The sequence below is a fragment of the Scyliorhinus canicula genome, chromosome 6 (genome assembly GCF_902713615.1).
Source record: "Scyliorhinus canicula chromosome 6, sScyCan1.1, whole genome shotgun sequence".
In the NCBI taxonomy this organism is placed as follows: Eukaryota; Metazoa; Chordata; class Chondrichthyes; order Carcharhiniformes; family Scyliorhinidae; genus Scyliorhinus; species Scyliorhinus canicula.
Genome location: NC_052151.1, coordinates 29,653,274 through 29,677,702, shown reverse-complemented (window position 1 = coordinate 29,677,702; position 24,429 = coordinate 29,653,274). Strand labels below are relative to the sequence as shown.

The 24,429-nt window shown below is 45.6% G+C and overlaps 2 protein-coding genes across 5 annotated transcripts in view; one reads left to right on the top strand and one right to left on the bottom strand.

The window, feature by feature from the left end:
* Window positions 1-22,072, bottom strand: part of LOC119967064 (ADP-ribose glycohydrolase OARD1-like) — a 41,248-nt gene extending 19,176 nt beyond the window's left edge. The window contains exon 1 of one of the 2 annotated variants that reach the window (XM_038799102.1): window positions 21,860-22,072. The gene's annotated coding sequence lies outside the window, so the exon portion shown is untranslated. Of the gene's footprint in view, window positions 1-14,762; window positions 14,912-21,859 lie in introns of those variants that run through there. The other variant, XM_038799103.1, reaches the window with a different exon arrangement.
* A 93-nt stretch (window positions 22,073-22,165) lies between these two features.
* The window catches only part of LOC119967063 (zinc finger CCCH domain-containing protein 6), a 71,801-nt gene continuing 69,537 nt past the window's right edge, over window positions 22,166-24,429 (top strand). For 2 of the 3 annotated variants that reach the window (XM_038799100.1, XM_038799098.1), the window contains exon 1: window positions 22,167-22,665. In XM_038799100.1, the coding sequence (XP_038655028.1) occupies window positions 22,571-22,665 (95 nt within the window). In that variant the 5' untranslated portion in view covers window positions 22,167-22,570. Of the gene's footprint in view, window positions 22,666-24,429 lie in introns of all 3 variants that reach the window. The other variant, XM_038799099.1, reaches the window with a different exon arrangement.

Below are 24,429 nucleotides of genomic sequence, written 5' to 3'. Positions count from 1 at the left end.
ACACAATGAGCTCTTGCCCAAGAGTGTGGGAACAATTCCACATTCCGCTGTCTGAAGCAAAACCATAACTACATCCTTGGAAACCGGTACAGCATAGGAAATATGAGCGATTAGAATGATGGCACTGTATAGGAATTAACAGAAGCCAAAACATTATGTTTAGTTTCTGCACAGAAACAATAGTGACTACGCCTCAAAAATATCAGGGGCTGTGAAGCACTTTAGGATAGCCTGGAGTTGTGATCGGCATTATATAAATACAAGCTACTTCTTTCTCTCTTAACATGATCACAAAAACTTGAATTTCGCAAATGCTTAATTGCAGGACATTATCAATATGCATTCTTTGATCTTCTTGTGCCGCACTCCACCTCAACTGCAAGCAGAAACCTATTAGTCTCTTCAAACAGTGCACTGAAACCAGCCACAAGGAAGTGTATAAGCAGTTAAAAGATGACTGCATCTTTTACTTCCTCCTCACAAGTTTGTGGATTCTGACAACTCTTTTGTACTCAGAATTTTGGTTGCTGTGGACTATTTTTGCACATTCCTATGCCCCTGGTATTTTCACCTGTCTGAATGCCTAGTCGCATTTGGATTTGGGTTTATTGCCACGTGTACCGAGGTACAGTGAAAGTATTGTTCTGCGTACAGTCCAGACATATCGCACCATATTTGGGGGAAAAGAAAGGACGCATGATAGATGCACAATGTAAATATATAGACACAGACATCACGTGATGCATGCAGAGTGTAGTATACGGCAGCGGCATGGTGGCACAGTGGTTAGCACTGTTGCTTCACAGCTCCATGGCCCCGGGTTTGATTCCCGCTTGGGTCACTGTCCGCGGAGTCTGCATATTCTCCCCGTGTCTGCGTGGCCAATCCAACTAACCTACACATCTTTGAGCTGTGGAAGGAAACCAGAGCACCCGGAGGAAACGCAAGCAGCCATGGGGAGAACGTGCAGACTCCGCACAGTGACCCAAGCCGAAAATCGAACCTGGGACCCTGGAGGGTGAGGCAACAGTGCTAACCACTATGCTACTGTGTCTTCCCAGATCGTGTCTTCAAATCAGGTTTACCAGCATCTGGGCCACGTAGTCTGTGGGGTTCCTGCCTTCGGTTCCTTCCGGCAGGTCCACTATCCTCAGATTTTGGCGCCACGACAGGTTCTCCCGGTTTTCTATCTTTCCCTTTAGGTTCCCCTGTGTCACCACCAATCTTGCTACCTCCAACTCCAGGGAGACCATCCAGTCGCTCTTGTTTGTTGAGGCATTTTCCAGCTCTTTGATGATGTTCCCCAGGGCCTCTGGTTGCCTCACTGCCTTGTCCAGGGCCACCTGCATGGCGACCAGAGTCTCCATGACCGCTACCCTGACCGTAGCCTTTATGTCCTCTTTGAACTCCCTGGTGAGGAACTTCTTCGATCCGCCCTCCGGCGACGGGGAGCTTCACGTGCGGAGCCTGCACATTCTCCCCGTGTCTGCATTGGTTTCCTTCGGGCGATCCAGTTTCCTCCCATAGTACAAAGATATATAGGTCAGGTGAATTGGCCATACTAAATTGCTCTTAGTGTCCAAAAAGGTTAGGTGGGGTTGCTGGGTTATGGGAGTAGGGTGGCGGTTTGGGCTTCGGTGAGGTGCTCTTTCCAAGGGCCGGTGCAGGCTCGATGGGCCGAATGGCCTCCTTCTGCACTGTAGATTCTATGATACTCAGTAGAGAAGATGCATGGAGAGATCAGTTCAGTCCATAAGAGGGGCTGTTTAGCTCACTGGCTTTGAAGGCAGACCAAGGCAAGCTAGCAGCATGGTTCGATTCCCGTAACAGCCTCCCCGAACAGGCGCTGGAATGTGGCGACTAGGGTCTTTTCACAGTAACTTCATTTGAAGCCTACTCGTGACAATAAGCGATTTTCATTTCATTTCATTTCAGGGTCATTCAAGAGTCTGGTAACATTGAGGAAAAAGCTGTTTTTGAATCTGTTAGTGCACGTTCTCAGACTTTTGTATCCCCAGTTCCTCCTCCCACCTGTCTTCACTTCTACCAAAACCTGCTCTTCCCCCTCGATTCGCCCATCTATCCCAGACATGCTGTCCACCTCGGACCCCACGCTCGAGAGTATTCTTTCCAACAGGGCAGATGGTGGCACCTCCGGGAATATCGGCAATGCCTGCCGGACAAAGTCCGAACCTGAAAGTACATGAATATACCCGATCCCCCAAGCCCTACTTTCTCCTTCAACTTGTTCCAATTCGTGAACAGTGCCTCCAGGAAAGTCTTTCACCCTCCCCCAACCCTTTGCTTCCACACCCCAGAATGTAGCATCCAATTTCACCGACTCAAATGGTTCCCATGGGTAGGGGCCCATCTTGACACTGCCCTCAGCTTAAAATGCTAGTGGAATTGCCGCCATATCTTTAATATAGACACTACCACCGGATTCACAGAGTATTTCGCTAGAGCAAATGGCAGAGATGCCATCACTAGTGCTACCAGACTAGTGTTACAACATTCCCGTACCAGCCTCCCCGGACAGGCGCCGGAATGTGGCGACTAGGGGCTTTTCACAGTAACTTCATTGAAGCCTACTCGTGACAATAAGCGATTTTCATTCATTTCATTTCATTTCCACTCCAACCGTACCCAACTAACCTCCTGATCCCCAAACCACCCCAACACTTCTCTGAATTGGCAGCCCATTAATAATACATCAGGTTTGGCAGCATTAAACCCCCCAACCTGTCTTCCCTTCTGTAGGACCCCTCTCCAAATCAGAGGCGCTCTCCCAGCCCATGTGAAGCCCATTATGTATCTCCTGAATGTATGTTCCATCTCCTGAAAAAAAGCCTTTGTTAGAAAGGCTGGGAGGAATTAAAACAGGAACAAAAATCGTGGCAAAATATTTATCTTAATAGATTGTACTCGGTCCGCCAATGACAGTGGAAGTTTGCCCCACCTCTGCAAGTCCGCTGTAACCCTGCTCGCCCAAGTTTGCAAAATTCAGTTTGTGAAGTCACACCCAATCCTGTGCTATCTGGACCCCCAAGTAGCAAAACCTGGTCTCCGCCCGATGGAATGACAAAACCCTCAGCCCAATCCTTCTTCAGGAGGGGGGCGGGATATCAGCCCTAGTGTCTCTGGAAGTGAACTATACGGCCATGAATCATTAAACATCTCCAGCACCAATGGGGCCAGTTGGTCCACGAACGTCTAATGAAATTGTACCTGGAACCCATCAGGCACCAGCACCGTACCCGTCTGCATCTTGCTGAAAGCCCTGCAATCCTCTTCCAGCCCCATCCCGCAACTTTAAAAAAATTATTAATTCATGGGAGGGGGTTGGGGCGTCACTGACTGGGCCAGCATTTGTTGCCCATCCCTAATTGTCCTTGAACTCAGTAGTTTGCTGGGCCATTTCAGAAAGCATTTAAGAGTCAACCAAATTGCTGTGGGTCTGGAATCATATGTAGGCCAGACCAGGTAAGGATGCAATATTACTTCCCTCAAGGACATTAGTGAACCAGGTGATTTTTATGACAATCAACATGGTTTCATGGTCATCATTAATTAGACTTTTAAATCTAGATTTTCACTGAACTCAAATTTCACCATCTGCCATGATGGGATTCGAACCCTAGTGCCCAGAGCCTTACCCAGGGTCTCTGGATTACTAGTCCAGTATCAATACCCCTGCGCCATTGCCCCCCCTACCTGAAGAAACTCCACAAACCCTCCAAGAACTCAACCATCCCCTGCTCATCCTCTGGCGGCTCCGATCTGTAAAGCCCCTCATGGAGTGAATGAAACACCTTGTTGACTTTCTCAGGGGCAGAGACCATCCCACCCTCCCCCTGACTCCCACACCTGCACAAGCTCTTTGGCAGCTTCCTGCCGCCTTAACTGATGAGCAAACAGGCGGCTAGCCTTCTCCCCACTCATATAACATCCCCTTTAAGTGCCGCAGCTGACACACCACCTGGTCTGTGGACAGGTCAAACTGCATTTGCAGTTTCTTCCTGCACGTCAAGAGCTCTGGCATTAGGTCACTCGCATATTCTCTGTCTTCACCTAGAATCTCATCCACCTCCTGACACTCCCGCCTGTTCTCCCTATCCATATATGACTTGTATGAGATGATCTCTCCCCTAATCATTGCCATTAATGCCTCCCAAATTGAAGATAGAGAGACCATCCCATTCCATTCAACATTGTTCTTTATGGCCCCTGAAATCTTAGCATAAAAAAAACAAGATTCGACATCAGGTCCATGTCCAGTCTCCAGCCCACGCTCTGCACCCGGCCCTCTCCAACCTCAGATGTAACGCCTGATCGGAGATAACCATTGCCAAATAGTTTGTACTCTTTACCCCAGGGAACAGGGTCCTACCCTAACGAAAATAAATCAATCTACGAATATGCCTTATACACTGGCAAGAAAAATGAGAACTTCTTGGGTGCATAACTCGCCACAGATCAACTCACCCATCTCTTCCATGAATGCTGTGAACTCCTTTGCCATCCCCAAACGGACCATCGACCTGGGGGCTGGAGCAATCCAATTTTGGATGCAAAATCTAATTAAAATCTCCCCCTAAAAATCAGCTTGTGTGTATACAACTCTGGAATGGCCGCCAACAACTGTCTCATAAACTGAATATCGGCCCACATTCACCTTCACTACAGCCCTCCCCTCCAACATATCTGTGACGGTCACCTACCACCCCAACCCCGCATGGATCAACAACCCCTGCCTGAAAATGCACCTGACTACGAACCAGGATCGCCACCACCCCGCACCCTACTGTTGAACCCGGAGTAATCAACCTGGCGACTCAGGCCTTTCGTAAGCAGAACTGGTCCGACACCCGCAGCTGAGTTTCTTGAAGGAACACCACATTGGCACGCAAACCCTTTAAATGGGGAAAAAAAAACTTTTGCGCTCTTCATAGGCCCCCCAAACCCCGCACGTTCCAGGTGATCAACATCGTTGGGGGCCTCTCACAGCCCCCCCCTCGAGTAAGCCATTTGCACCGTAAAGTAACATACCCGCCCGCAATCCTGGGTCCCCAGCCCATCTAAGATGGTCAGCAGCCCCACCCCAAGGCTGAGACAAGGAACAGCCACTGGTCACTGTTAGTTCACCTCTCCCCCTCCCTGATGTTAGTTACCTCTCCACCACCCCAAAGTGTCACAGCGTCCGAAGCTCAGGCTCCAGGGGTGGGATTCTCCGACCCCCCGCCGGGTCAGAGAATTGCTGGGGGCCGGCGTAAATCCCGCCCCCACCATCTCCCAAAGTCTCCGGCACCAGAGACTCGGCGGGGGCGGGGGCGGGAATCCCCCCCCCCCCCCCCCCCCGGGCGATTCACCGGCCCGCGATGGGCCGAAGTCCCACTGCTTTCATGCCGGTCCCGCCGCCGTGAATCAAACCACCTATCTTACCGGCGGGACCAGGCGTCGCGGGCGGGCTCTAGGGCCCTGGGCGAACTTGCCCCGGGGGGTGCCCCCTTTTCCTTCCGCGTTCGCCATAGTCTTCACGATGGCGGAAGTGACTCCCTCCTCTTTGCGGGGATGACGTCAGCAGCAGCTGACGCTCTGGCGCATGCGCGGACTTCCGCTGGCCGGCGAAGTCCCTTCGACCCCGGCTGGCGTGGCACCAAAGGCCATTCCCGCCGGCCGCCAACCACTCCAGCACGGGCCGAGCACCTCAAGGTTAGGGCTTGGCCCCTAAAGGTGCGGAGACTTCTGAACCTTTGGGGCGGTCCGACGCCGGAGTGGTTCACGCCACTCCATCCCGCCGGGACCCCCTGCCCCGCCAGGTAGGGGAGAATCCTACCCTAGCTCATCAATTCTGAGCCATGTTCCTCAAGCAACCAGCACTGACTATAGATGTGGTCACTAGGAACCACAATGGGGTCACCATCTCCCACATCGTGCAGGTATAACACATCATCCTTATTTAATTTAATTAGGTTTTTCAAAATTTTCAACTGTTTATTATATCTCTCCTTATTATCAGTAATTTAAAATGGATTTTCAAATTTAGCATAGATTCCCCATTAGCCAAAGTCCCTTTTCAGTTTTTCCTGCACAATTGGAACACTCAAGTGTATCACTCATCTTCCAAGGCTGTTCTTCGATTTTCTCCCACTCCGCTTCCGATGTGAATGCCGCAAATCCCCGAGGTACGGTTTTTAGATCACTCACCATTACAGGCTGCTCTCCGGCTTTCTCTCAATGTGAAGGCTGCAAACGCCCCCCACCCCCACCCCGAGGTAACATTTTTATATCACTCACTTTCCCAGACTGCTCTCCAGGTAGCAGTGATCATAATACGATTATGCAATATAATACGAAGTCTTACAACACCAGGTTAAAGTCAACAGATTTGTTTTCAATCACTGGCTTTTGGAGCGCAACTCCTTCATCGGGACCTGATGTAGGAGCTGCACTCTGAAAGCTAGTGATTCCAAACAAACCTGTTGGGCTTTGACCTGGTGTTGTAAGACTTCTTACTGTGCCCACCCCAGTCCAATGCCAGCATCTCTATATCCTAATATATGATTGAGTTTTACATTCAGTTTAAAGGGAGAGAAAAGTGCATCGAAGACGTAAAAACTTAAAAGAGTAATTATGAAGGCATAAAAGTAGAGCTAGCTTGCAAATTAGGTTGCGGGATAAATCAACCGAGAGGCAGCAAACTTGGATTTCCAGAAAGCATTTGATATGGTGCCAATGAAAGGTTATTGCATAAAATAAAAAATTCATGGTGTAGGGGGTAACACAAGATTGGCTAACTAACAGGAAACCAAAAAAGGCATAAATGGGTTATTTTCAGGTTGGTACGGTGTAATGAGTGGTGTGCCACAGGGTGTGTGCTGGGGCCATAACATTTTACAATTTATATAAATGATTTGGATGAAGGGACCTATAGTGGGGGCAGCAGGGTAGCATAGTGGTTAGCACAAATACTTCACAGCTCCAGGGTCCCAGGTTCGAATCCCGGCTTAGGTCACTGTCTGTGTGGAGTCTACACGTTCTCCCTGTGTCTGCGTGGGTTTCCTCCGGGTGCTCCGGTTTCCTCCCACAGTCCAAAGATGTGCAGGTTAGGTGAATTGGCCAGGCTAAACTGCCCTCAGGGTCCAAATTGCCCTTAGTGTTAGGTGGGGTTACTGGGTTATGGGAATAGGGTGGAGGTATGGGCTTGGGTAGGGTGCTCTTTCCAAGAGCCGGTGCAGACTAGATGGGCCGAATGGCCTCCTTCTGCACTGTAAATTCTATGAAATTTCTATGAGGTGCAAGACAGCTGCAGAGGAGGGTCACTTGGCTGCCTGTTGCTCCAGGGCAGCAAGGCCAATGGCCTCTGTACCATTATTCCTCATTATCAATGAACTCTGTTCACATGAAGAGCCTCCCCCTTATCACTGCCAGATTACCACAGGACCGAAGGTATGTTTGCTAAATTTCATAGAATTTACAATGCAGAAGGAGGCCATTCGGCCCATCGAGTCTACACCGGCTCTTTTTTTTTTGGAAAGAGCACCCTACCCAAGCCCACACCTCCACCCTATCCCCATAACCCCACCCAGCACTAAAGGCAATTTTGGACACTAAGAGCAATTTAGCATGGCCAATCCACCTATCCTGCACATCTTTGGACTGTGGGAGGAAACCGGAGCACCCGGAGGAAACCCACGCACACACGGAGAGAACATGCAGACTCCGCACAGACAGTGACCCAAGCCGGGAATCGAACCTGGGACCCTGGAGCTGTGAAGCAATTATGCTTACCACCATGCTACTGTGCTGCCCAATTTGCTGATGACACAAAGATAGGTAGGAAAGTAAGATGTGAAGAGGACATAAGGAGGCTACAAAGGGACATAGATAAGAGAATAGACAAATTTCTGGCAAATGGAGTACAATGTAGAAAATTGTGAAATGGTCCATTTTGGCAGGAAGAAATGGTGAGATTGCAAGAGCTGAAATGCAGAGGGATCTGGGTGTCCTAGTGCATGAATCCCAAAAGGTTAATATGCAGGTACAGCAAGTAATTGGGAAAGATAATAAAATGTTACTGTATATTGCAAAGGGAATTGAATACAAAAGTAGGGAGCGTACGCTTCAGTCATACAGAGCATTGGTGAGATCACATCTGGAGTAGTGTGTACATTATTGCTGTCCTTATTTAAGAAGGGTGTAAATGACTTGCGAGATTAAAATCTGGGTTGTTTTATGAGGAAAGATTGGGCAGGCTAGGCTTGTATTCACTGGAGTTCAGAAGAGCAAGAGGTGACTTGATTGAAACATAAAAGATCCTGAGGGGTTTTGACAGGGTCAACGTGAAAAGGATATTTCCCCTTGTGGGAGAATCTAGAACTAGGGATCACTATTTAAAAACTAGGAGTTGCCCATTTCAGACAAAGTTGAGGTAAAGGTGGTTTTTGGAACTCTGTTCTTAAAAATGTGGAGAAGCAGTGTCTATGAATATTTTTTTACGGCAGAGGTAGATAAATTCATGATAAGGGTTACCTGGGGTAGATGGGAACGTGGAGTTGAAGTTACAATCAGATCAGCCATGATCTCAGACAATGACAAAACAGGTTCAAGGGGCCTACCAATACTCTCAATTTGTATGTTTGTACGTAACACTGGTGTTACTATTGAGTCGGTGCTGAGTAGGCCCAATCATGGTAACTGTGCTATCAGTCTGCACAATTAAATCTGGTTGTAAGCACTGGACATTATTAAGGTAACCATGACGCACAAGCACAAATAAAAAACGTGAAGCAAGTGCTCTCTTAACTAAATCTACTGTACAATTGCCTGAATCAGTACCATCCTATCACGTTGTGATATTCTGCATGAAGAAAACAATGGCTAATAGAAACTAAACTCCCACGACTGTGTCGGAAAATTTGGCTCCAACTCTATCTACATGCTTGCTGGTAACACAAACTTAGTGGGTTGGATCTCGAACAATGGGTCAGAGTGCAGGAGGGAGATAGAGGACCCAGTGGCATGGTGTAACATCAACAAACTCTCTCTCTCAATGTCAGCAAAACTAAAAAGCTGGTCATTGACTTCAGGAAGCAAAGTGTCGTACACACCCCTGTCAGCATCAACGGGGCCGAGGTTGAGATGGTTGACAGCTTCAAATTCCTAGGTGTACACATCACTAACAATCTGTCCTAGTCGAACTAAGTAGATGCTATAACCAAGAAAGTACAACAGCGTCTATACTTCCTCAAGAAACTAAGGAAATTTGGCATGTCTACATTGAGTCTTAACAATTTTTACAGATGCACCATAGAAAGCATCCTATCTGGCTGCATCACAGCCTGGTCTGGCAACTGCTCAGCCCAAGACCATAAGAAACTACAGAGTCGTGAACACAGCCCAGTTCATCACGCAAACCCGCCTCCCATCCATTGACTCGGTCTACATCTCCCACTGTCTTGAGAAAGCGGACAGCATAATCAAAGACCCCTCCTACCCGAATTATTTTCTCTTCCAACATCTTCCATCGGGCAGGAGATGCAAATCTGAGAACACGCACTAACAGGTTCAAAAAAAGTTTTTATCCCCACTGTTACCAGACTCCTGAAGGACCCTCTTATGGACTGAACTGATCTCTTCACACATATTCTCTACTGAGTAGTACTACACTCCTTGTGCTTCACCCATTGCCTGTGCCTATGTATTTACATTGTGTATTTATGCATGCTCCATGTTTTTTCATGTATGCAACGCTCTGTCTGGACTGTACACAGAACAATACTTTTCACTGTATCTCGGTACATGTGACAATGAATCAAATTCAATTCATCGGTGACTAGTTTAAGCTCAATGAATATCTCATTATACCTTTTCCACAGGTTTCTGACACAGAACTGTTGTATTATCTTCCTAGAAGTCACCCCGGTTGACTTGAAAACCAAAGTCCATCAAGGGAGAGAATAAATGTGGTATACTTTCCAGCCATTAATAATTAAGGAATTTGGTGCCTTCCTCTACAGTGCTGTTATATTTGTTACTGTGTTTTAACCAATTATCAGAATTCACAAATATAGTAGCATTAAATTACTAGTTTAGTTGCCAAGAACATTGTGAATGGTTTCATAGGGCAGTAAAGGTCAGGAACCAGGGAAATAAATTGTTTTTAAGACATTATACATTGTTCCAAAAGGTCCATGCATGTGTGAATTAGCGGCCCCAACTTGAAACAAAAAGAATAAAACAGCTAAATATGACAATGCCAAGCTCGCTTAAATTTTACTATTAATTTTCAGAAATGAGCTACAATACACAAATAAGCCCCCATTCACGTACCTAAATGCTAATAGTGGAAAATCACAAGACTGATTAGAATTGAATACTTTTGTAACTTAAATAAATCAGTGAGACAGCTACCTACCACTGCTACTTTGTTTTTTTTTGTTCAAAAGGATGCACTTCATAATCAACAGATAGCTTAAAAGTGTGATTACTGTTGTGGATAAACTCTACAATCAACTTTATGATCAAGTAACCAGCATCAGATGAACGATCAAACAATTTGCTTTTTGGGGAGTAATATTAGTTATTAATATTGACATTCTGTTCCAGTATTTTCTCTAGCTTCTTGTATGGGTGCCCTTTCAGCACTTCATGGTCCCAGCTTAGCTGATTTGGCAGGATGACCATGCTCGCCTGCCAACTGACGCTCTCCTTTAGTAACTTATCTACTAATTCAATTTGTTTTAAATGCCAGGCACACAGGTGGCCTGTAGGCAATCTTTCAACCTTCAGAACATCTTACCGAGTGTGCAATCATTTTTTTTCATTATAAATTTAGAGTACCCAATTATTTTTTTTCTAATTAAGGGGCAATTTTGCGTGGACAGTCGACCTACCCTGCACATCTTTGGGTTGTGGAGGTGAAACCCATGCAGACATGGGGAGAATGTGCAAACTCCATACGGTCAGTGACCCAGGGCCGGGATTCAAACCCGGGTCCTCAGCGCGTAGTCCCAGTGCTAACCACTGCATTCTCCTAAACATTTTCATAGAATTTACAATGCAGAAGGAGGCCATTCGGCCCATCGAGTCTGCACCGGCTCTTGGAAAGAGCACCCCACCCAAGGTCAACACCTCCACCCTATCCCCATAACCCAGTAACCCCACCTAACACCAAGGGCAATTTTGGACACTAAGGGCAATTTATCATGACCAATCCACCTAACCTGCACATCTTTGGACTGTGGGAGGAAACCAGAGCACCCGGAGGAAACCCATGCACACACTGGGAGAACGTGCAAACTCCACACAGACAGTGACCCAAGCTGGAATCGAACCTAGGACCCTGGAGCTGTGAAGCAATTATGCTATCCACAATGCTACCGTGCTGCATTTTTTCCCAGTCATGCCTGCTTTCTGTCAAGCTATCCGCTACCTGTTCCCTGCAAAATATCAATGCCATGTATTCTTGAAACATCTTCTCAATATGTTCTGGATTTTTACAGGTCACGGCTTGTGTAGCCTTCAGGCTGTAATCTTAATTTTGACATCACTAAGACTGGTTTTGGGGCCCCTTGATTTGAGGGGTGGCACAACACTAGTTCACACCAATGACCAGAATATGTATACCCATAATAGGCGAGGATGTTTTGCTGGTCCCAGACCAGACAAACTGACCACTGGAATAGCTCAGTCCCAGTGGTCTGAGCAACAGCCTCCTCCATCCATTGCATTGTTTCCTTCCAGGGAACCCATTTATGTACATTACCTCCAGGAGTTAGCGAATATTTCATGCTAATCACTTGTTCAATTACATTTTCTCATATGACTGTCAATTGGCTGAGGACAGGTTCCCAAGGTGGATCCCTCCTACTCCAGTCCCAAGCCCACGTCACCCTCTGCTTATCTTTTTTAAGGAATGACAAATAATTTAATCTTTAATTCAGACAGCTTTTTAGATATATGGCATGAGATCCCACATTATTATGGCTCAGAATGCATGCTCAAAGGTCTGTGTTAAAACTTGCATCCTTGGTAGAGATAACAGGTTTTGTGAAAAATCCTGACTGTGCTCTTGTGGATGTGTCAGTTCTGGCAGGCTGGAGATTTTTTTTTTAAAGAGAGATAAATTATTGCTATAATGCTACCGCTGGTTCACAATTAATATGTTTGGAAAACCTATAATTACCTTCCAATATAGTATCTTGTAGCTAGGACACTGGGAGTAGTAGTCGGTACCATGGAATCAAATATCCACATAACAACCAGATGGGGCCTTGTTGTCCAAATGACAGCTGCTCCGATGCTAACACACCCACATTACGACAGCAACAGGCTGTACTCAAACCACGTGACTCAAATGTAAGTGCTAACAACTGAACCACGTTGATACTTGCTTGTGCAGATCTGGTCAACATAATTCAATGGTTGGCAGATAACTTTTGCACATGGTAATTATACAGCCCTTCCATCCATTAAAATAACCTGTTTTTTATATTCACACTTTTCACGTCACAGGAATGTCACGCTTTTGCTTCAATCATAATTACTGTTCCAATACAGGGAAATGTAGCAGCCAATTTGAGCATAGCAAGCTCAACGAACTGCAATATGGTAAATTATTAGATAACTTATTTTTGCTTAGATGTGGCGTAAAAATGCTGGCTGAGACACTGGGAGAACTGCCACACCAAAGGTTACAATGCAAGAGCTCATGGTGCAAAGAGTATTATCATGGAGAAATGAAATGAAAAAAAAATGAAAATTGCTTATTGTCACAAGTAGGCTTCAAATGAAGTTACTGTGAAAAGCCCCTAGTCACCACAGTCCGGCACCTGATTGGGGAGGCTGGTACCGGAATTGAACCCGCACTGCTGGCCTGCCTGGGTCTGCTTTCAAAGCCAGTGATTTAGCCCTGTGCTAAACCAGCCCCCGAGAGGATTCCTTCGCTTCAGGAAGCAGGGATAAATTAGTCTTTTTCAGGTTAGTAATACATAACGAGTGGAGTGCCAGTGGGTTCAACGCTGGGGCATCTGCTATGAAAAATCTATATCAACAAAGTGTTTGAAGAGCCCAAATGTATGGTTGCTAAATTTGACAATGACAAAAAAGATAGGTAGGTGGGTAAATTGTGAAGAGGAGATAGTAAGTCCACAAAGGGACAGAAATTAAGTGAGTGCGCAAAGATTTGGCAGACAGGAGTATAATGTGGGAAAATGGCCACTTTGGCAGGACGAATTGAAAAGCTGCTTGTTATGTAACTGGAGATTACAGAACTCTGTGGTACAAAGGGTTGCGTATGTCCTGGTGAAGTTAGTACGCAGGTACAGTAAGTGATTTGGAAGACAAATGGAAAATTTATGTTTATGGCAAGCAGAATGGAATACAAAAGTAGAGATATTTTGCTACAGCTACACAGGGTGTTGGTGAGGCCATATCTGGAATACTGCATACAGTTCTGGCCTCCTTATTTCAGAAAGGTTAAAATGCATGAGAGGCAGTGCTGAGATTATATCTGGGATGAAGGGGTTGTCTTAGGTGGAAATGTTAGATTGGTTGGGCCTGTATCCATTAGAGTTTAGAAGAATAAGAGGTGATCTAATTGAAATATAGAAGATCCTGAGCGGACCCGACAGGGCAGATACAGAAAAAATGTTTCCTCTTGGCAGAGAAACTAGAACTGGGGAGAAAGTTTAAAAGTAAGGAGCCTCCCATAGGAGCATTTCTTTTCTCTCGGAGGGTCGTTAGTCTGTGGAATTCTCTTCCCTCACATGGCAATGGAGACATTGTCACTGAATATCCTTACTGTCTTGGCCGACAAGACAAAGGGTATTTGGTGGGGGGGGGGGGGGAAAAGAGACAGGAAAGTGACGGCCTCAATCATTTCAGTCATTATCTTATCAAATGATGGAATTCCTCGAGGTGCTGAATCGCCTACTCCTGCTCCAAATTCATGTTTGTAACCCCTCTTTGTATAGTTGTAAAATATAGTATTTTAGTATTAGAGATGCCGTAGTTTCAAGCCTCAATGTGCAGCAATCCCGCAATTGATTGAATTATCCCATAATTCTACTGTATTGCATGACATAGTTAATAAAAGATTATCTTTCAAACTTATGTGAATTACCAAAGCTTGTAATGTAAAACTTGAACAAGGCTGAGAAGACATGGTTGATTTATGCCAGATTTAATTTTAAAAACATAAAATTGGCTAAAGAGAGATTTAAAGAGATAAGAAGCTCTACAGAGTCCTAGCATTATACAACACAGTAAGAGGCCCTTCGGCCTATCATATTTATGTCAGCCGAGGGCAGCACTTGGCAGTGGTTAGCATTACTGCCTACGGCGCTGAGGACTCAGGTTCGAATCCCGGCCCTGGGTCACTGTCCGTGTGGAGTTTGCACATTCACCCAGTGTTTGCGCGGGCTTCACCCCCACAACCTAAGATGTGCAGGGTAGGTGGATTGGCCATGTTAAATTGCCCCTTAATTGGAAAAAAATAAATAATTGGGTACTCTAAATTTATTAAATTTTTTAAAAAAATGTTTCTGTCAGCCATCAAACACCTATCTATTCTAATCCAATTTTCCATCACTTGGTCTGTGGCCTTGCATGTTATTCCATTTCAAGCACTCATTTAATGTTTCTTAAATGTTGTTAGGGTTCCTGCTTCTACCACTCTTTCAGGCAGAGTTCCAGATTCCCACCACCCTCTGGGTGAAATTTTCTTTTCTCAAAATCCATCCAAACCTCCTGCTCCTTACCTTAAATGTATGCCTCCTGGATATTGACCCCTCTACTAAGGGGGAGTGTTTCTTCCTATCGTGTCTCTCACAATTTTGTACACTTTAATCAGGTCCTCCCTCAGCCATCTCTGCTCGGAAAACAACCACAGCCAAACCAGCCTCTTTTTAGAGCTGATACGCTCCAGCCCAGGGAACATCCTGGTGAATCTCCTTTACACCCGTACTAGTGCAATCACATCCTTTCTGTAGCGTGGCAACCAGAACATTAATGTGCACTGCAAACAGCAAGGTACCCAGCACCAATCCCTGCAGCACAGACTGGACACAGGTTTCCACTCACTAAAACAACCTTCACTGGGCTGGTTTAGCACAGGAGGCTAAATAGCTGGCTTGTGTTGCAGAACAAGGCCAGCAGCGCGGGTTCAATTCCCGTAACGGCCTCCCCGAACAGGCACCGGAATGTGATGACTCGGGGGTTTTTCCACAGTAACTTCATTGAAGCCTACTTGTGACAATAAGCGATCATTATTATTATAACCCTCTGCCGCTAAGCCAATTTTGAATCCAACTTGCCAAATTGCCTTGGAATAGTCTCCTGTGCGGGTTCTTGTATTGACAGGCAGAGGGATCTCGGTGTGCAAGTCCATAGGTTACTGAAAGTGGCAAAGCAGGTGGAGAAGGTAGTGAAGAAGGCATGCGGCATGCTTGCCTTCATCAGCCGGGGCACTGAGTACAAAAATTGGCAAGTCATGCTGCAGTTGTATAGAACCTTAGTCAGGCCACACTTGGAATATAGTGTTCAATTCTGGTCGCCACACTGCCAGAAGGATGTGGAGGCTACAGAGAGGGTACAGAAGATATTTACCAGGATGTTGCCTGGTGTGAAGGGCATTAGCTATGAGGAGAGGTTGCATAAACTCGGTTTGTTCTCACTGGAACGACAGAGGTCGAGGACAACCTGATAAAAATCTAAAAAATTATGAGGGGCATGGACAGAATGGATAGCCAGAAGCTTTTGACCAGGGTGGAAAAATCATTTACTCAGGGACAAAGGTTTAAGGTGCAAGGGGCAAAGTTCAGAGAATTGCAAGGGAACTTTTTTTTATACAAAGGGCAGTGGGTGCCTGGAACTCGCTGCCGGAGGAGGTGGTGGAAGCAGGTTCTACAGTTACGTTTAAGGGGCATCTTGACAAATACATGAATAGGACGGGAATAGAAGGATATGGACCCCACAAGTGCAGAAGGTTTTAGATAAGACGGGCAGCATGGTCAGTGCAAGCATGGAAGGCTGAAGGGCCTGTTCCTGTGCTGTACTTTTCTTTGTCAAAATCCTTACTGAAATCCATCAACTGCACTACCCTCATGGAAACACAGTTACCTCCTCAAAAAATTCAATTGAATTTGTTAGACATGATCTGCCTCTGACAAAGCTATGCTGACTATCCTAGATTAATCCTTGCCCCTCCAAATGGAGATTAATTCTGCCCCTCAGAATTTATTCCAAGAATTTCCCTACCACTGATGTTAGACTCACTGGCTTGTAATTACCTGTTTGTTCTCTACTTGTAATGGCACCACATTAGCTGTCCTCCAGTACTCTCGGCACCTCTGGTGACCAGTAACGATTTGAAAATTTGTGTCAGAGCCCCTGCAATCTCCTTCCCTGCCTCACAGAGCAACCTTGGATACATCTCATCTGGGCCTGGGGTTTTATCCACTTTTATGCATGCTAACACCACTAATACCTCCTCTCTCTCAATAATAATCTGTTCAATTAGTCCCCCTACCTGATGTCTATACATACATCGTCCTTTTCTATAGTGAACATAAATGCAAAATACTAATCTCACCTACGTCTTTCAGCTCTACACACAGATCGTCACTTTGGCCCTGCATCGTCCCTACTCTTTCCCGGTTACCCTCTTTCCCTTAATAGACTTGTAAAGCATCTTGGGATTTTACTTTATTTTGTCCACCCGTATTATATCATACTAATTTATTTTTAAAGTATCCCCCTGCATTTTCTATACTCCTAGGATTCTTAGAGCCTATGGATGCACTCGACCTATCGGGTTTGTACCGACCCACCCAAAGACCACCCTACCTAGGCCTATCCCTGTAACCAAAGAACTAAGAAAAGTACAGCACAGGAACAGGCCCTTCGGCCCTCCAAGCCTGCGCCGACCACGTTGCCCTTCCAAACTAAAATCCTCTACTCTTCCAGAGTTCCCTCTATTCCCATCCTATTCATGTATTTGTCAAAATGCCCCTTAAACGTCCCTGCTTCACCACCTCCTCCGGCAGAGTTCCAGGCACCCACCACCCTCCGTGTAAAAAAAATTGTCTCGTACATCTCCTCTAAACCTTGCCCCTCACACCTTAAACCTATGCCCTGTAGTAATTGACCCCTCTACCCTGGGAAAATGTCTCTGACTATCCACTCTGTCTATCCCCCTCATAATTTTGTAGACCTCTATCAGGTCGCCCCTCACCCTCCTTCGTTCCAGTGAGAACAAACCAAGTTTATTCAACCTCTCCTCATAGTTAATGCCCTCTGTACCAGGCAACATCCTGGTAAATCTCTTCTGCACGCTCTCTAAAGCCTCCACATCCTTCTGGTAGCGTGGCAACCAGAATTGAACACTATACTCCAAGTGTGGCCTAACTAAGGTTCTATAGAGCTGCAACATGACTTGCCAATTTTTATACTCAATGCCCCGGCCAACGAAGGCAAGCATGCTGTATGCCTTTTTGACTACCTTCTCCACCAGTGTTGCCCCTTTCAGTGACCTGTGGACCTGTACACCAAGATCTCTCTGACTTTCAATACTCTTGAGGATTCTACCATTCACTGTATATTCCCTACCTGTATTAGACCTTCCAAAATGCATTATCTCACTTTTGTCTGGATTAAACTCCATCCGCCATCTCGCCGCCCAAATCTCCAAACGATCTAAATCCTGCTGTATCCTCTGACAGTCCTCATCGCTATCCGCAATTCCACCAACCTACTCATCCTTGAACACAAAGGGGTAATTTAGCATGGCCAATGTACCACCCACCCATGTCGCTGGCACTTCAGATGGTGGTCAGGCTGGCGGGGGGGGGGGGGGGGGGGGGGGGGGGGGGCAGGAGGTGAGTTACTCGCCGTAGAATTCCTAGCCTTGACCTGCCCTGGTAGCCACAGTATTAATGTGGCTCGTCCAGTTCAGTTTCCGATCAAAGGAACCCCCAGGATGTTAATTGTGGGGAATTCAGCGATGGTAATGCCATTGAATGTCATGGGGCGGTGGTTAGATCCTCTCTTGTATGAGATGTGTGATTGCCTGGCACTTGTGTGGCGCAAATGTAACTTGCCACTTATCAGCCCAAGCCTGGATATTGTCCAGGTCTTGCTGCATTTCGACATGGACTGCTTCATTATCTGAGGAGTCACGAATGGTGCTGAACATTTGAGAAGTCGTCCGCAAACATCCCCACTTCTGACCTTATGATGGAAGGGAGGTCATTGATGAAGCAGCTGAAGATGGTTGGGCCTAGGACACTATCCTGAGGAACTCCTGCAGTGATGTCCTGGAGTTGACATGATTGACCTCCAACCATTACAACCATCTTCCTTCGCTCCCTCAGCCTTTTCACACTTTGCCGTTCCAAATTAATATTGGGGGAAGTTGAAATCCCCTACTATATTACCCTGTTATGGGCAGCACAGTGGTTAGCATTGCTGCCTCACGGCGCCGAGGGCCCAGGTTCGATCCCAGCTCTGGGCCACTGTCCTTGTGGAGTTTGCACATTTGCCCCGTGTTGGTGTGGATTTCGCCCCCACCACCCAAAAATGTGCAGGGTAGGTGGATTGGCTATGCTAATTGGGGCAGCAGGGTAGCATGGTGGTTAGCATAAATGCTTCACAGCTCCAGGGTCCCAGGTTCGATTCCCGGCTGGGTCACTGTCTGTGTGGAGTCTGCACGTCCTCCCCGTGTGCGTGGGTTTCCTCCGGGTGCTCCGGTTTCCTCCCACAGTCCAAAGATGTGCGGGTTAGGTGGATTGGCCATGCTAAATTGCCCATAGTGTCCTAATAAAAGTAGGGTTAAGGGGGAGGTTGTTGGGTTACGGGTATAGGGTGGATACATGGGTTTGAGTAGGGTGATCATGGCTCGGCACAACATTGAGGGCCGAAGGGCCTGTTCTGTGCTGTACTGTTCTATGTTCTAATTTTCCCCTTAATTAGAAAAAATTTATTGGGTAATCTAAATTTATTTTAAAATGTATTACCCTGATATTTTACACTTCCCTGAGATTTGCCTACATAAGATATTCTAACTGTGTCTGGCTATTTGGGTGCTTATATTACACACCCAGCAAAGTAATTGGCCCTTTTTTATGTATTACCCATGCAGCCTCAATTAAGCAGCCTGCCAGAATATCATCCCGTCTCACTGAAGTAATTGACTCCTTGATCAATATTGCAACACCCTCTCCCCCATTGCAACTCTTTCCCCCCCAACCCCTGAAAATTCTATACCTTGGAATATTGAGGTCCTGCCCCTTCCTGAACCATGTCTGTGTGATAGCAATGTTAATCAATGCTCTCAGTTCATCTGCCTTACCTGTAAAACTCATTGCATTAAAATGCCATCCTCCCTTGCCAGATTCCCTTGTGCTATAATGTCTATTTTTGCTCTGCCTTCCAGACAGACTTGATTTTGCTTCTATATTTGGCTGTGTATCACCACCTACTGTACCTCCGTAACCCATCCTCCTGCCAAATTAATTTACTCCACCCCAGCACTAGCAAAACTTCCTGCAAGGATGTTGGTCCCATTCCGATCCAGGTGTGACCTGTTCGACTTGCACAGGTCCCACCTTCCCCAGAAACAAACCCAGTGATCCAGGAAAATAAAACCCGCCCTCCTGCACCATCTCTTCAGCCACTTATCGGGCAGCCAGGGTCCCAGGTTCGATTCACATCACATTAATCTGCTCTATCCTCATATTGCTAAACTCACTTTCACTAGAACCGGGAGTAATCCAGAGATTATCATAGAATTTATAGTGTAAGAAGGAGGCCATTCGGCCCATCAAGTCTGCACCGGCCTTTGGAAAGAGCACTCCACTTAAGCACACACCTCCACCCTATCCCTGTATCCCCACCTAACCTTTTTGGACACTAAGGGCAAATTATCATGGCCAATCCACCTAACCTGCACATCTTTGGACTGTGGGAGGAAACCGGAGCACCCGGCAGAAACCCACACAGACACGGGGAGAACGTGCAGGCAGATAGTGACCCAAGCCAGAAATGGAACCTAGGACCCTGGAGCTGTGAAGCAACTGTGCTAACCACTGTACTATTGTGCTACCTTTTGAGGTCCTGCTTATCTGCTACCTAAATTCTTGCTGCAAGACCTCATCCCTCCTTCTACCTAGTTAAGGACCTCAAAAAGAATATATTAGAGCAGAATATATTGCAATAAATATTTTTACACAGAATAGACACAAGGGAAAATGTTGCAAGATTGGCACTATGTGTCTTGAGAAATAAGAACATTAAATTTAGGAAACACTACATTAGTCACATGCACAAGGGAAAAGAAAGAGCATTAATCTTTTGCTTTGTCACTGCTACTTGTAACTATCCCTGCCTGGAAATCTGCTGACATCGTTTGCCATTCTCATCTGTCTTGTGCCATCCTCACTACAGCTCATTTGCAACAACCGTGACATCTGGTATTCAACTCTGCCTAGGTCGACCCTTCTCCGTTGCCCTCCAGTCTGGAAGAGAGCTCTGTAGCTTTTCACCTACAATCAAATGGCTGACATACTAAATATTTTTTTTTCTGAATGTCTTTTTACTCTTGCAATTAAGTACCTCTTAATTTGTCTTACAGTCTGTATATATAATTTTTAGCATACGTGTTAGTATCCAGCACGGTAGCCTTGTGGATAGCACAATCGCTTCACAGTTCCAGGGTCCCAGGTTCGATTCTGGCTTGGGTCACTGTCTGTGCGGAGTCTGCACATCCTCCCCGTGTGCGCGTGGGTTTCCTCCGGGTGCTCCGGTTTCCTCCCACAGTCCAAAGATGTGCAGGTTAGGTGGATTGGCCATGATAAATTGCCCTTAGTGTCCAAAATTGCCCTTAGTGTTGGGTGGGGTTACTGGGTTATGGGGATAGGGTGGAGGTGTTGACCTTGGGTAGGGTGCTCTTTCCAAGAGCCGGTGCAGACTCGATGGGCCAAATGGCCTCCTTCTGCACTGTAAATTCTATGATAAAGGCCTCCATTTTCTTCCACAGATCTTTACTTATTGTCCTGGTTTTTGATGCACATAGGAAAGTACATAAAATGTAGCATTTTATGAGTTTTCTTTCCTTGTTGCAAGCTTGAATTTTCTTAACACAACCTTCATTTCTCAAAATCACTTCTGCTATCTCTATCCTTCTAATTTCTGCATCACACCTCCATCTTTTATTATAATTTATCCTGGGTAGACAAATGAGCTCACCGTTGCTAACAGGGTATAATTCAGCTGAAAAACACTGATTAAGTCAGGGTGTGGTTTAATTTTGCATGCGCAGCAAGGGTCAGTGCACTCAAGGAGTGAAAATATTTTTGGGGAGTGCTACATTATCTCGGTGTTTATTCTTTGAATCACATGCATCAGTCACGGTTTAGATTGCAGCCAATTTTGCCTGTAAACGTTGAAGAACATTTGGTGCTGTCATTTGAGCAACACGTTATATTCTTTTATTGCAAATTTATCTTGCAGAACACTTATGTCGACAGTATTTTGGGAGGCTGTATGGATTTTCACTATGCCTCTAAACAGTAAAACATCTTGCTCAGTTTGAACAACAAAATGGTGCAAATTAAATGTCCTCCTTTTCTCTCCCTCCTAGCCATTTCCTGCAGGCGCCATTTTGTCAGGACGTCTCGATTGTTCTTGCGACACCTCGCTCAACTCATCTCAAAAAACGAAAACCCCGTAATCGCCGATAGAGCTTTTTTTCCCCCCTTTAGTAAGGTACAAAAAACGAATTTGGTCGGAAGAATGCACCAAAGGACGATTTAAGTTTAGTACACCCCACCCACGTACCCAAAATTACCGGAGCACTCACACAATATCAATCCGCGCCGAATCCCTCCTCTCTGCGCCCGCGCGCACTCTTTTCTTTTGACCCGCACCCCGCCTCCTCCTCTCTCGCTTTCGCCTTCCAGAAACGTCCTCCGATTTCGACATCAACCGAACTTGCTTGCCGGAACTGAGAGGCCTGCCTGCGCTGGATGGACGTGCCAGCCCGCCAATCAGGAGCGGGCGACCGCTCTCTGTGCCCAAGGCGAGGGCTGCCGCCTGTCAAAGGTGGGCGGCCAATGGGAGAGGGAGGGGGGCGGTATTATTGAGATGAGCAGGTTTGGTTGAGGCGGGTTGCGAGGGCTCATTCGTTTCCTCTGTGTAAAATCGGTAGAGAACCCTGTCACCATCGCTGCACTAGAAAGCATCGAGCGCCATGTTTGTGAGGAATAACCACAGCGTGTGAAAATTATCCTTTTTTTTTTGCTCTCGCCAACCAAAATCACCAAGAACAAAACCGGCGGAAAAAGAGGGGTATCAAACTCTTTAGAACCAATACGCAAACAGTTTAACCAAATAAGAACTCGCGTAAGATTGAACGCTCTTGTGTTTTTTTCTTAAAAAAAGAGAAAAAAATACTGTTCTCATCAAATTTACCGTGAGATTTTTATTTATTTATTTATTTTTATCAACAGTCACCCCAGCAACGTCTCAGTGAGACACTCTCTCAGTCTTGTACTGTTGTGTGGGGAAAAAAATGGCTTTTGAAAGCCTTTTCTCCAACCCCCCAACCCCAGTTGACAAAAATGATGTTCTAAACATGACAGAGTCTGAGCTTGCAGGGAACGAAAGGTCGAGTAACATTCTTATATATCAACCATTCTAAAATTATTTTTAAAAAATAAGTTAACATTGCCATTCTCTCTCTTTTCCTCTCTCTCTCTTTCCTTCCTTCTGCCTGTTTTAATTTTTAACTTTTTTCTTCCGGGAGAAAAAAAAAATCATGGGAGGTGAATACTATACAATTTGTATTTCTCTCTCTCTCTCTCTGTACAGTAAATGTTTTGCTGGGTAACGCTTTCACCTGCCCTTTTTCTTAGGAAAAAAAACAAAATCAACAGTTGAAACTTGTGCATGCTTGGCTTTTTAAAAAAAAAAGGAGAGTGGGGGGGGGGGTAGGGAGGAAAAGTCATTTGTCCATTTTAAAAAGAACACTGCTCAACGTGGTAAGTTTGATATCTCAAAATAGGGAGGAGGCCATTTAGAAAAAAAATAATAACTTAGGGAACCATTTGATTTATAAGTAGTAACGAGGTTTGAATGTTTTGTTTTTAATTTTCCGAGTCCGTGAAGCCGCCTCCTTGAAGTCGGGGTGGATTCGGTTTCAATGTCGTCTCATCGGATTAGATCCTCCATTTTGGCAGTGAATCTCTATGTAAATCAATGGCGTGACCGACATGTTAACGTTCAGTTTTGTTGCCACCACTGAAATACCCATGAGCACAGAACAAAGAAGTCCCTTTCCAAAAAAAAACTTAATTGCCAAAAAAACAAGCACCGTCACGTGGATTTTAAAAAAAATACAAAAGATCGGAAAACCTAAACGATTCGAACATTCTCCTTTTGATTATTTTAAAATGATGAATACAACGTTTGCACCGAGACTCGTTACATAAACTTGCCACAGGAATATTTCTAGCAAAGCTCTGTGTTTTTTTTTAAAAAGACAAACCCGAAGAACATTTCTTAGCCTTCGGTGTTTTAAAGTACAGGGACGTGCAGCTCAACGGACAACTAATGAGTTGCTGAAGATGTAACTTTAGAAAGTCTTTTCAAATAATGCGTTTTACTTGTCTAGAATATGTTTGCGGGTGGACTTTTACTTTTCAACCTTCCCTGCCCTCTGCCTCTGTTTGACACAGATACTGTTTGTACACTCTTGTATTTGATTAATACGCAAGTGCAGTCGCAAAAAGTTTTATCTCCCTTCTCGCCTTGCCTCATATTTGAAGTCATATGAGGTTGAGTGAGTATTTTTAACGGTTTGGAATACTGAGTCTTATCCCAATGGATTAGAGTTGGAATAGTGCAGCTTCACTGTAAATTATGAAGCAACCAGTAAATAGTTTTGCGTACCATTTGATCATGGGCCAGTTGTTTTGTATAAGGGTAGTTGGTGATTTTTACTTAGATTTGCCAACTGCACATTCAATCGAAAAAAAAATGTCACCCATTGTCCCAATGTAGTTATGCTTTCAAAATCTGATTTTAGCTTGAGCCTCACCTGCGTTTTGGGTCACTAGTTTGAAAGGGTAACTGAATAATGAACAGGGCGTGAGGCGCTGAATAAGATTCTGTATTGCCGATTTAATGTACTTTTTGAATCTTGATTATCCAGTGATAAGTTAGCATCCCAACAGTTGCGTTCAGCAATTCAAGTTCATGACAGTGCAAAGATGTGTGGGTTAGGTGGATTGGTCACGCTAAATTGTCCCGTAATGTCCAAAGTGGGCAGCAGTGGGTAAGCACTGTTTCACAGCGCCAGGATCCCAGGTTCGATTCCCGGCTTGGGTCACTGTCTGTGTGGAGTCTGCACATTCTCCCTATGACTGCGTG